At 39.8% G+C, this 14,384-nt stretch overlaps 1 protein-coding gene across 1 annotated transcript in view; it reads right to left on the reverse strand.

The window, feature by feature from the left end:
• Positions 1-813: 813 nt before the first annotated feature.
• ICE1 (interactor of little elongation complex ELL subunit 1) overlaps positions 814-14,384 on the reverse strand; it is a 61,308-nt gene continuing 47,737 nt past the window's right edge. The window contains exons 16-19 of the mRNA XM_058564378.1: positions 13,485-13,675; positions 11,470-11,576; positions 4,459-4,557; positions 814-2,241 (exon numbers count right to left, since the gene is read on the reverse strand). Of these exons, the coding sequence (XP_058420361.1) occupies positions 2,060-2,241; positions 4,459-4,557; positions 11,470-11,576; positions 13,485-13,675 (579 nt within the window). The 3' untranslated portion in view covers positions 814-2,059. The remainder of the gene's footprint in view (positions 2,242-4,458; positions 4,558-11,469; positions 11,577-13,484; positions 13,676-14,384) is intronic.

The raw sequence follows: 14,384 nt of genomic DNA on the forward strand, positions 1-14,384 counted from the left end.
CCTACCACCTAACCTGTGCACCTGTCCCCAGTCCCAGGTGCCCAACTCAGTAACCTGGGAATCTTGAACCTACCTGACTCTCACCCCAGTTCATGACCTTAGCATTGATTAGGTGCATGATTAGGAGGTATGTCTTACCTCCAAGACATACCTGAAATCCATCTACCCTTGATAGTCTGCACTGCCACCACTGTACTCTCTCCTCTACCTCCCGGCAGCTCTCTCTGCTTCACCTCTAGCCCTCCTCACATCCCATTGGCACAGAACAGCCCCAGGGAGCTGTAACCTCATATGACACCTCTGCTCCAATCTCCCTATGAGCGTAAATAAGCCCAGGGCTGCCCAGGCCCCAGTGACTGGCAGTCACCTGCATAATCAAACACACACCTGTCTCCTTCAACAGTGTGTTCTGGCTCTACCAGCCTCCTCTCCGCATACACAGGCTCCTTCCCTCTCAGAGTCGCACTCACCTGTCCAGGAGAGACACTCGTCCCCCACTCTCAAGGCTGGCTCCCTCCTCTCAGGTCCTAGCTCACATGTCACCTCCTCAGAGGGACCCTTGATCAGCACAGAGAAAGAGGGGAGTGTCTGCTGTTCTCCTGCAGACCTCATGTTCCCTTCACTGCACTCACCACAATTTTTGACTGTTGACTTACTGGGGTGATTATTTGGGGTTTCTCTCTACAAGTAAATCACAGGTCTTTGAGAACCTGGCCCTCGCTGCCTGTTCACAGCTCCTCCCAGCAAGGCCCGTGGCATGGAGCACATGCTCACTAAACACTGGTAGAAAGAAGGAACACACCAACAAAAAGCTTCCAGAGGGCAATGCAGAGTTGTTTATAAATCTCAGTTATGTTTGTTATAATTACTTAAAAAACAGGAAGAAGGAGCAACAAAACAGTTGTCAGATGTAATTTTTAAAGAGCAGCAATCGTAATTAGACAAATCAATCCAATCCTGAGGGACAATCAGCACTTAATTTCATCTGGTATCTGGTATCACTAGAGCATCTCAGAGAAAACCCAAAACCAGTTACACACTGGCAACGGAACAGGTTCTGTCTAGAAGGGAAGTCTCCTTGGGAACGGCCATTTTCTTCTATCTTCGGTTAGAGTCGAGTATTTTCTTTCTCTTTGGTTAGAGCAGAAGTTAACGCCAAGTGTCACTCTTTACTGATCAGAACAAGAATGTGCATGGCTTCCTTTTATTTTTTATTATAAAAAACACATACAAGAGTTTTAAGAAATGATGAATATAAGACAAATCAGAGCCACAGTGAGTTATTAAACCCATTTTCTATGTACAAATACTAAAATTCCCAAAGTGGAATATCATCAAATGTGAAACACATTATAGCACTGTCCATATATACACGGCACACACAGAGATCTGCCTGCGCTTGTCTCTGAATCGTTTATGTACATGTCGTTGATATAAAAACCCGCAGGTGAACTTCTCTTCAGCTGTCCTTTTCCTGACCTACACTTAAATATTTTTAAGGAAATTTAGAGATGTGAATAAAATGCATTAGTGAGTTTCTAAGGGCTCTCCCTGTGTTCGACTCTGATCAGGTACGCACTGTACCTTGAGGAAAACTTCTGTAGCCCATTTCTAGCTAAGATAGTGGAAGAGACTTCTAGCTCTTTTTTAGCCAGTTCATTTTTTCCTAGTCAGTCAATTGAGTGCAAAGTCCAAAATTAGCTCACGAACCAAATTGATGCTTTTATATTAAATTCATTATAAAACGCCACTCAATTTTAAAAAGCGACTAAAAGGACACTTTCTGCAGCAAAAAAGGGCTAAGTTCAAGTTTTTGTTGTTTGACCAAGACACAATAAAACAATCCATACATCACGTAATCACAACAGCCATAAATGAAATCTATGTGGTGTGGGGGAAAGAGCTGGGCCACTGCTGGTTTCTCCTGTCTTTGCCACAGGCAGGAGATCCTCTTGGCATTTTACCTCTTTATGTCTTTCTCTGTGAAACCTCGGTCTATAACCTACTTATCCTTCAGAGATGGAAAGGCACTTCTCTAGACACACTGATGCATCGTGGCCTAGCCGAGCTCCTCTGTGCACAAAGCGCTGACTTCCTCTAGGGCACTGACCACTGCAGAAGGAACACTGTGAGAGGTCTCTCTGCGCCAAGCTTCTAGGATCTTGGATATTTCCGCTGGATTGCTGGGACTCAAGTCACAAAGAGCGTACACAGCTGCTAGCTGTATACCCCATGGTATATCTGAAAAGAATTTTCACATCAGTCATCACACAAGAAAATGTTTATTATTCACAACTTAAATGTTGTAATGTACTAAAATACTATTCAAATACAGAATACTTCCTGCCAGCAAAGAAAATTAAATATAAAAGAAAAAACCCACAATGAAAAAATTAATTTAAGACTCGTCTACAAATGTAAAAAAACCAAAAGAGCGGCAGAGCTGTATGCAGGTTCCTGGTGCTGGCCTGTGTCCCCAGGACAGCTAGAGCATCAGCAGAGGGCCCAGGGCCTCAACTGCCCTCAGGAGCAACACTAAGCTTTCCAAAGCAGTTCTAGAAGGATCACACACCCATATTTAAGTTTTAATAAAACGTTGGATCTCAAAGCATTTGTCAAATAAATGACTCTGTTAAGTATCCACTGGAAGTGTTTATAAGTGGACTCTGCAAATGAACTACATAATGAAAGGAGATCAAATGAAAAACTATTTTTGTGCCATACTTTCATATAACAGATTATATGATTAGAGATTATAGCATACGATTGTAGATTATACCTAGGTTATAGATTATGGCATATTCAAGTGTTCATTTAGCATAAGTTTATTTGGGAATTATTTAATTAAAATTTAATTTAGTTAAGTTTTAAAGTTTAATTCACTTAAATTTGTTGAAAAAATTTCAGAGTTCTGCTTGTGCAAAATAACAAATGTAGAAAGTAATAAAAAAAAATAGGAGTTATTTCATTAAAATGTATTATTAACTAGCAGATTTCTGTTAGCGATGCAATGTCCAACAGGGAAAACTACTACTACTTAAAATAAACAACAACATTACAAAACCCACATATTCAAATGTTAATGGTGAAAATGTAGGTAGTACTGCCTACTTTTCCCCCTAATCTACAAGGCAATCACAGAAGCATAGAGCAGGGCACACAATAAGGACTTTAAAAAAAAAGAAAAACGTCTAACAGCAAGAGAAACACAGCCATTTAAAGAACAACGTTAATAAGCAAGCACACGTGGCCCTGCATGAAGAGCTGGGGCTCTGCAATCAGGCAGACCTGGGCCCCAAGCTGGCGTGGTGCTGACCAACTTCAGGTCTTAAGCAAAGTACCCTACTCGTGGGAGCTTTAGTTTCCTCATTTACAAAAGAAAGTCAACACCACCCCCTCGGAGGGCTGTCCCAGGGATCCCTTGGGACGCTGTGGGGCAGGGCCAAGCAAGGTGCCTAACCCAGAGGAGGCCCAGAGTGAACGTATTCTCCTTCTTCTTGAGGAGGAGGTTCATGTTGCTTCTAGGAAATGCCTAACCCAGCACGCATTGGCAAGACAACTCATTAGCCACTCTTCTAGCTACTATCTTTTATAGTCAATAAACAACCTAGACTGTAAAAATCACATTTTCCTATGGAAGACATGTGCATTACCTCAGCAGCTATCCTAAAATCAAAGAAGGTTCTTCAGAGAAAGAACCTTCAAACTGTTCTCATTAAGCCCAACCTACCAAGTCTCACCCTGAAAGCTGAAGACAAAAAACCTACCATGTTAAGATTATCTTGGATGTAACGCAGTATTTCAGATGTCACTTTGTGTATTTCTGAGGGGAAAGTGTTTAACTACATTACTCCTTGATTGCATAACATTTAAAGAGAAACAAGACTCATCACTTAGTAGGGCTACTTTGAGTTAAGCCCTTCCCACAAAAGAATAAGCCACTATAAAGTTACATGCTATGCGGTATGTAAATTAAAAAGAAATCTATGAATACTTGCTCACAAGGTTTCAGTTTCCCAAATTCTCTCTCGATGCTGAGTACTCAATAATACCTGGTACCTCACTGGGGCTGCTGCTTTATATACGTGATCTCATTTGGTCATCATGACACAGCTTCAGCCGGGGGCCTCCTGGGACTGCCCAGGTTAAGTCACTTGTCAGAGATCACAGGGCAGCGTGAAGACAGCACAGAGTTTCTGAGACAGAATGTGAGCACCAGGATGAGAAGAGAGCTTCCTCTTCCTTACAGATGCACTGCCCAATAGGGCGGACTACCATCATTTAAACAACACCAACCCACACACTCAAACGTCAATGCTGAAAATGTAGCCAGACTGCAGCTTTTAAAATTACTTGTATCTCCTAATCTATAAGGCAGTGAGAGGCATACAGCACGGCACACAACAGTAAGAGGAATGCAAGTGATTGAAACATAATCCAAATGAACAGAAGTGTTACCTTCATCCTGGGCATGTTGTATAAACATACCAATAACCGAACTAATATTTTTCACAGCAGATGGAAACCCCTCCTTCAAACCCAATTGGCCCAAGCGACCTAGGAAAAAAACGTCAACCAAACTGTAAACAATCTTTGGTTAAATGTTGATTAACTTTCCATAAGAATTTAAAATTTACGTTTTCTTTTATATAACATTATGTACCTTAAGCTTAATGATCCTAAACTGAAGTTAAAGTGGGTACCCATTCTTAAGTAAAAACAGATTAAACAGTTAAGCATCAGGACTCAACAAAGCACCATTTGTCTCACAGGGGGTGACCAAAATGACTAGTCATCTCTTTTTTTATTCACACATACAGACGATATACAATGTGTTGCTTTCTTAGTTAAGTAAATGGAATGTAGAAGAATATTCAGTTTCAGCATGCGCAATGTGAAATGGCTAACTTCTATTAGGTTAACAGTCCAAACATAAGACTGCGATCCCACGAAACACACATTTTTGTTTTTTTTGGTGAGGAAGATCAGCCCTAGTTAACATCTGATGCCAATCCTCCTCTTTTTGCTGAGGAAGATTAGCCCTGGGCTAACATCCGTGCCCATCTTCCTCTACTTTATATGGGACACGGCCACAGCATGGCTCAACAAGAGGTGCGACGGTGCACACACAGGATCCAAACCTGCGAACTCTCGGGCCATCACAGTGGAGCGTGCGCACTTAACCACTATGCCACCGGGCTGGCCCCACTGAAACGTGCATTTTTGGTATATTTCTTTGCTATTATAATGTAGTCATGTGTCACTTACAGATGAGGATACGTTCTGAGAAACATTAGGTGGTTTTGTCCTTGTGTGAACATCATAAAGTGGACTTACACAAACCTAGATGGGTATAGCCTACTACATACCTAGGCTGTATGGTACTAACCTTACGGAACCACCATCAGATGTACGGTCCATTGTTGACCGAAACGTCTCCAGGGTGGTCCGCAGACCCCCTGGAGTCCTCAAGGTCAAAACTACTTCCACAACAATGCTAAGCAGTTATGTGCCCTCTTCCCAGTGTTGAGATGGGGACCGACAGTGCAAACCAATGGCCGATCAAGGACCCTCAAGGCAGTGACAACACGCTGCATGGGGGTCGTTCTTTTAGAAAAAATCCCATTTAAGAATGTCCTTGATGAGGCAGTCACAATTACTCTCATTAAATCCAGACCCTCCCACATACAGCTCTACAATCTTCTGTGGGTGGAGCAGGAGTGCACAGGAAGCACCCCCACTGCACGCCCAGGCACACTGGCCATCTCGAGGAAAAGCACTTGTGCAGCTATTCCAGCTGGGAAGGGACCAGGTGCTTTTTCCTTGAAACACTCACTTTTCATTGAAAGAATGACTGACAAACTATGACTATTCAGACTGAGGCAGATATTTGCTCAAAAACGAATAAAGTGAGCCTGTCACTGCAAGGAAATTTGTCATTGTTGTCAATGATAAATAAAATCTGAGCTTTTAAGCAAAATCATAATTTTAGAAAATCTTCCATCAGCCACCCTGAGCTTGACAGGCTTCAAATACTCAAGCCTTCTCTGATGAGATCAGTGATGATATTAATGTGTTTTCTTGAGACTGCTGACATATGGAAGATCTGTGCAAATCAGTATTTTCCCAGTGAGCAATGCATGTTACAAAATCACGAATGGGCAAAAGATCCCCTCCATGCGCAAGCTAGACTAACGGACTGTAGGGTAACAGAGCAGGAAAGTTAACTGGAAAGGTTTTACACTGCAGCCAGCGTTTAAGAAGGATGAATGTCCACGATTATCCGAAAGGGCTATACAATACTCCTCCTTTTATCCACTACATGTCTCTGTGAGACTGGATTTTCTTCATATACTTCATCCAAAACAACATATTGCAAGAGATTGAATGCAGAGCAGATCTGAGAAACCAGCTGTCTTCTATTAATCCACACAGTAAAGAGGTGTGCAACAAGACAATGCTATTCGTCTCACTGTTATTTTTTGTTTATTTTGGAGATATAGTTATTTTTCATTAAAAATGTCACTTATGTTAACATGAGTCTATTATTGTTAATTTTAAATGAATAACTAAATACTTTTAAAATTTCTCAGCTTTAATTTCTAATACATTAATAATTGCTAGATATAACCTGCAGTGACAACAGCTCTTTGGGGGTTCTCACTAGAGGAACTAAAGCCAACAGGATGTCACCACTCACCTGGTCCCCACTCATCTGGATGCTTCCTGTATCCAACGATCTTGTGGATACTAGCTTGCTTCAAGGCAGAACTATCCTCCCCTCCCCCAAGGCCAGGCTGTATCTTCTTTTGCTCCTTCTCTTACATAACACAGGAGGAGCGTTCAGGGACATACCTTGGATATGCTTTTACCCAAGTTCTTTCCCTGTGCTTTTATGACAACATTACCCTGTACGCTCATTGTTCAGTGTCCGTGTTCTCTCTCAACACTACAAACATCCCACAGGTTTATACATGAGTCCATCAGCCTCATCTCTATTTTGAATATGGAGAAACTGAGGCACAGGTCACTGAAGGAACTTTTATTACATCGTATCTCCTACAGGAACTAGCTTAGTGCAAGCTACATGCACCCTGAATGCTGTGATAGATAGCAGACATTCGGTAAATTCCTTCTGATCGATGAATACCTGGATAATTCCTAATCCAGGATGCAACTGGAAATCTGGATAATTCCTACACAGTTTTTCCCTGAGGTTGCAAAGTAATGCACTTCAGAGATCAGAAATTTCAAGTTACTGACCACTCTTAAAAATCTCCTTGCAATTAGATCAAGCTGCTGCTGCTAACTGCATGCCACCAGATCTGTCCTCTGAGACAATCTATCCAGTGTATTCTAAACACAACTAATAGCAGAGAAATGAACAAGGCATGTGCTTAACACAGCGATGCGATCATTCGGCCATGGGATGTGTGTGTTCCCAGGTAATATGTGACTGCACTATAATGGTTCCCTTTCTTCCAATTAAAAGTGCCTAATGAATTGGGTTTTAAAAGTTATTTAAATTAACAGAGCTGTCAGGGATAAAATAAGAGGAAATCATAAGTCTGAGGTAGATGGTTTGGGGAAAAAACTTAAATATATGATGACTTGATGAAAATGATGGACAAATTTGCTAAATTGATGGGAAGAAAAGCCCCCACATAGAAGGAATCTAAGTGAGTCCAGGGTGGTTTAGTCATATTAAAATACAAATAAGAAATGCTGAATTAATCTCAATGTCAAAGACAACACACTCCACTGCACCCTCAAGGTAGCATGAGGAGAGCTGGGGGCCTGAGGGAAGGTGATCGAGTCTACAGGGCAGAACTAAGACCAAGATAAAGTCACCCAGGGGTTTCACTCAGGATTTTAGATGCAAGTGTGCTAAAGAAAGGATGAGTTGAGACAATTCCAAAGAAACGCTGGAAGACCTAGCAAGAGAAAGGATACAAATCGACAAGTAAAAGTTACTTCAGGCGGACCTATAAAACATGCTGTAAGAAACAGTGTTATCCTAGCTTCTAGGCTCCAGGAAATACTAGGTGGGGCATTTCAGGATTTAATAAGCTATTTGGGGCAAAAGTGGTTTAGCTTATACTCCACAGAATCCAGCGGTAGGCAAACTTCTGCCCCAGCTCTGCTCCCTTCCCACTGAGTGACCTCAGACAAGGGCTTAACCTTCCAGGTCTCAACTCTGCCAAGAAATGAGCAAAGTGGAGCAGGTTCCATCACTCTTCCACGTTCCTATGAAGCGAGAGCAATTCAAACATTCCACAAAATGGTCTCTAATACATTATCATTAAGGGAGGTTAGAAGAAAGCCCATTCAATATTCATATAGGACCATTGGTTAATAGCAATGTTCACATCCCAATTTAACATTAGATAACACTGAATCATTTTGACAGAGAGCATGTTTTATTTCCCACGGAGTAAAAATCGAATTAATTAGGATTTTGCAAATTTGGAATTAAGAACAAAGACAATTCCGTTATTTTATGAATGATTAGGGTGTTACTTCAGCTAACATTATTAAATCATGGCCTGCAACTTATTTGTTAAATCCTTTAGTCAACGTCAGCTTCAGAAACTGCAAGAAGGTTCTCTAGGTTTCTTCTTGGAAACAGTTCAAACTTCAAATCCAACAACTGCGTGCAGGAGAGTCCATGCACATCCAGCCCTAACACCCTTTCTCTGAATTCTGCCAGGCCTAAAAAGCAGGCAGGCCTCACTTCTTTCAGCCCTTCCCGTCAGCCTTGCCCCAACACTATGCCCTCAGCACCCAACAAGTACTTTGCTCAGGGCCTCCAGCACCAACAGACAACCAGAAGGAGCAAAGCTACACCTGTCTTCTTGCTGCACCTTAGCTCAGCCTGCCCTGGTCCATCTGCAGAACTAAGCAGGATTCACCAGTCCTGACTCTCCTCTTATTTTTGACATTACACTTCCCTTCTAGTTATCCATCCTTGGAACCACATTTATCTACTGACATATTATCATTTTATTATACAGTATTGTTAATTATATTAATTATACGTCAATTATTCCCATAACATATATAATTGTATTATATATCATGCTTTACTATGTAAGTATACATATATTGCTCTAAATAATATATATTATTAAATGTTATAAACTATTTTCTCAAAAGCCAGAATTTTAAAGATTTAAAGAATAAACTAGCCTGAGTTTGACTAAACCTCAAAGTCAGATTTTCTCCCTACAATTATATATTCCTGTTTTTAGATAAACTATTAACATATTCTTCTGAATTCACATATGGGTTACTTTTTAAGGTATATATTTGAAAGCACTTATATAATCTTGTGCAGTTTTGTTTGGAGCCTGAGAAGTTGTATTTTTAAAAAAGCTTCTCAGGCAATTTGGACAAACAGCCAAATCTGATAAGTACAGATTCATAAAAGATGAGTGCAGGAGAGAATTAGATGTAAGGCAGATCCTCCACCACAGATGAACAGAGACTGCTTTCACACACTAGGACAGAGTCAACCACTAGAAATAAAGCCTGCCACAATCCTTTCCTCTCTTGTTACAATAATAAATACATAAACAGATAACCAATGCAGCAATAACAGCAAAAATTATCATATTTGACTTTAAAAAGCATTACATTCTTTTGAAAATTCCACAGATATTTCATTTAGGTCAACATACGTGATAATGTCTCTCCTAATTTTTTAAATTCTCAAAAAGATTTTGCAATTTAGAACAAATTAGTTCAAAGTATGAACATTCTTTCTGGAATCCATAAGAGAAGCTGGACTTAAACCAGAATTTCCAGAAATACAGATGCCCCCTGACTGCTGAAAATGCCATTGGTGGCCCTCTGTGTCCTTACTACTTCCTATTTGGAACAGAAATTGGGACTGAAATCGTTCTTCAGGGTATCTTGAACCGAGGAATTCAGCAAAATACGTTTTTGTGTGTGTGTGTGTGTGTGTGAGGAAGATCAGCCCTGAGCTAACATCCGTGCTAATCCTCCTCCTTTTTTTTCTTTTGCTGAGGAAGACCGGCTCTGCACTAACATCTACTGCCAATCCTTCTCCTTTTTTTCCCCAAAGCCCCAGCAGATAGTTGTATGTCATAGTTGCACATCCTTCTAGTTGCTGTATGTGGGACGCAGCCTCAGCACGGCCAGAGAAGTGGTGCCTTGGTGCGTGCCTGGGATCCGAACCCGGGCCGCCAGTAGCGGAGCACGCTCACTTAACCGCTAAGCCACGGGGCTGGCCCAGCAAAATACGTTTTGAGACAGTACCCTCTGAGCACAGTTATTCATTTCCAGTTCCGTGACTTTGTCTTGGCATATCTCTCTTCCAACTCCTACACAGTCTTCAGCAATCATTTGATTCTCACACACTCTTGTTTGGTCACTCCAAGTGTATTTTTGGTCATTTCCAGTGAAATTAGATGTCTACCTCGAAATCAGGTTGTTGTCTTCAGCCATTTTATATAGTTTCTTAGAACAATGTTCCTATGTTTGCATGTAAAGTATGCACAGAGCAAGAATACATATTTGGGGATGTAACAGCAAAATTAGCCAGAGACTATTTCCTACTGTGATCTATTTATAAGACTTACTTATATAACTTAAATATTCTCAAACCTTATCTCAAATGGTATTATCTTGAAGTTTTCATTAATTAAACTACAAAGATACTTAAAAGTCATGATAACTATCTTCAAGGATCTAAAGGGCCATAACACAGAGACCAGATCAACCCAGCTTTGGGTGCCCCAGGGGCACTGAATCCACATTGCAGATAGAGAGCGAGTTCAAATAAGGAGAGCCTTCTAGTAATTAATAGATCTCATCACTGATGATTCTGCAGAGCCTGGAGAGCAGCTTGTCAGAGATGAGGCAAAGAAGAAAAAATAAGTAAAAAAAAAAAATAAAGATTTGTGGGTAATAGGGAGGAGCAGAACTAAATGGCCATTGAGGTCCTCTTTAGATCTGAAGTTAAAAAGAAATTTATGTTTCATTTAAAACACTTTTAAACAACGATTTTAATTTCTGCATATTCAGCTTAGAGGAAAACAAAACTATTGTAGCTCCCAATTATGGAAGTGCATAAAGTGATCCAAGTATGAAAAGAATTGGGGTCCAAGGAGTGGGGAATATCCTTATTTCAGAAACCAAATGAGACTATAGTATAATTTATAGCAATTTATAAGTGTGAGCATGTGTGCATATTATCTGAGAAGAGCTTAATTATAAATAAAATGTACTAATGTGAAAAATCTTAATCTCCAACAAAGATGAACAAACATTAATTTATAAAGAAAGAGTACAAGTAAGGAGACTGAATTTCAAAAGTATCTACTCTGATGGTTGTAAAATCAGTCGTTATGGTGTGATTTCAGTCAACATATCTTATTGTATACTTATTCCCCCATCAAGATATCATCAATAATAAGGAAAAGTTTAATACAAGAGACAACTCACCAATCAGCCTCAGGACTGAAGCAATGATAACATCAGGAGTGTGTGCGATGTTTGCATGTCCCTTTCTGTACTTTATCCACTTATCCATGACAGGCCACAGCTCCTTACTGCAAAACAACAACATATATACATGTATACCTATATGAAAATACACATGCTCATCATCGCTCAAATGTTAAGAATTGATCTTAAAAATGGTCCATAAGAGAGAGACTATTAGTGAAGAAGAGTAACCCCTAAGGACGTAACTTTCCAAGTTAAAATGAGAACAGACATTGGACGTTCACATCTTCTCCAACTATTTAGGATATTCACATCTTGTCCACACTGGCTTAACAGAGGCTACAAATAGCCATGCTTGCATCTTTAGTCTTTGTTTTCACCCTTTTTACAAGGATCTGCAGAGAGACACTGAATGAGTAATGTCCCAAAGCCACAGAACTGGAAGTGGTGGAGTGTGGATTTCTACTTGGACCTTCCAGATGTGAACGCAGCACCTGTATTCTAGAAGCCTACAGTCTCTTTGGGGGGAACAAAGACAAATAGGCCACATTTTGCAAAGAGAACTAAACCAGAGGAAATAATCAAACCGCACTTCAGCTGGATTAAAGACACTTTCTACTGACTGAAAACAGTGCCAATTCCGCTTTACTTTCTCTTCTTTCAACAATATATTTACTTCTTACATGATATTTATAACAGAAAATTTAAATACAGATAAACAAAAGAAAACGGTAAGTTAAAAGCGCCCCAGATAATACATTCTCAGGTACCATCCCTCTTCTCTCCTTCCACATACTTCTATGTATGCATGCCAGCAAAAACACGGCCAAAGAGACCACAGTGCTCAGGAACCAGGGTCTGGAGTTGCTCAGGCAGAGAGCCTGATATTGGACACTCTGTCCTCACCACCAGCAGGGGAACCTTGGACAAAGCACCCTGACTGATGCCATCCCCGGTGGTCTCATCCGTCACTGGGGACAGAAGGGCTCCTGCCTTCTGGGCTCCCATGAAGAGTCAAGAAAATGAGGCCCACAGTGGGCACTCAAACACCTTTACAGAGACAGCACTGGAGAGACTGTTCTGTCACTTTCTTATTTAGTAATAAGCTGTGAAATATTTTCCATGTCAATACACAAAAACTCATTTATAGCTATTATTTTAATATTGCTGTGTCTCATTATATAGATGGACCATAACTCAATTCCCTATTGTCTGACAGTTAGATGTATAATCTTTCCCTGGTGTTAAGGAGGAAAAAAAAGAAAGAACAAATTCTCATTGAATATATTCCTCAAGTATCTAAAAGATATGGGCTATCCACCCTTTGGTGAATCCTTTTTAATGTCATAAACTCCTTTAAACCAGTCTCTCTCAATTAGGGTTCCAAGAAAATTAAGATCTACAGAAAAACTATTTGAGTGACTATTTTCTTCATTCTCCCAAAGACTGTACATAGCTAGTGCCAGAACTCTTGATGGAGAGAGAAAAGTGAATTCATTACATAAAATAGATGCCTGAGACTATCAGGCTTAGTTCTCTCCAGAAACCCCAGGAGAGAAAAGCTGCTAACCTGGAATCTGGACTACTTCTGTTCATGTGGGTTTTCCCAGAGTTTTGTAAGTTAAAAAACGATCATTACACTTCATTCTACACGTACTCCTTGAGCACCTCCCTTGTGAGGGCACTGCTCTACAAACTGAGGATGTGTCAGTGAACCCAAATCCCTCCTTCCTGAGATTCATTTCTCCTTGGGAGAGAGACAGTAATAAAAGAATATAAGGAAAAGTAGGGACAGGTACCACAAAAAGATAAAGCAAGGGATGTCACAGTGATACAAGTATTTTAAGGGCAGTTTTATTAACTTTTATGCAAATCAAAACGTCATTTGCAAATGGTTTCAGTTGCCTTAAAACAGCAAAAATGATTCAAACCACAATTGAGCAATCATTCAAAGACTATCTCACAATTTAAATAAGCCAACTCTGTTTTAAGTCAGCAAAACAGCCCTGTACCTTATGATGTGATCATGTGTCCAGACCCACTTCTGATGGCAGCAGAGCAGATCAATGGCGAGTACATACTCCCAAGTGTTTTCACTTAGATCTTCACCAAATTGTTCACTGGACTGAAATTCTGTGTTTGGACATAACTGTATGGTCAAAAGCAGCTTAGAAACCATGAAGCCAACATCTATAGGAGCATTCTAGCAAATGAAAAAAGGAAAAACATAATAAAATTTAGGGTCTCCAATATAACACATCGTATGTTAGTAATCTCAAAGAGTGTAACATGCATCAGACGAATAATCATTAATTTTCAAAGACATTATCTTAGTCATAATACTAGTCATAAAATGATGATAGAATGGTGGTTAATAGGCCAGATAACAAAGCTCCAGGCAGGATGCAAAATCCAGTCAATCAGAAAAGAGATTAGCTGGAATCCAGATAGAAATGCAAATTTTCATTAACTCAAATCAGAGAATTAAAGTTACAAAGCAAGTTATACTAAAAAAAATTTAAACCTTTAAAAATTATTTAAATTCTGTCATTTCTCTGATCCTAGATATCAGTCTGCTCTATCTAGAAATTCTTAAAATTGAATCAGACAGTATTAGACTCTTCTGTTGGGCTTCTTTCACACCAGTGCATGTTTTTGGATATTTATCTACCTTATTGCATGTAATAGTAGTTTGAACACTCCATTTTATCACTGAGTAGTAATCCATTATATGGATACACCATAGTTTGATTCACCTATTGAAACACATCTGGGTTATTTCCAGCTTTAGGCTATACTTAATAATGCTGGCATGATTAATTATAATTAATAAAATTAATAAGACTTGTACATTTATGTAGTAGTCTTTTTTTTTTTTTTTGAGATTTTGTTTGTTTATTTATTTTTCCCCC

The sequence above is a fragment of the Diceros bicornis genome, chromosome 20 (genome assembly GCF_020826845.1).
Source record: "Diceros bicornis minor isolate mBicDic1 chromosome 20, mDicBic1.mat.cur, whole genome shotgun sequence".
Taxonomy (NCBI): Eukaryota; Metazoa; Chordata; class Mammalia; order Perissodactyla; family Rhinocerotidae; genus Diceros; species Diceros bicornis.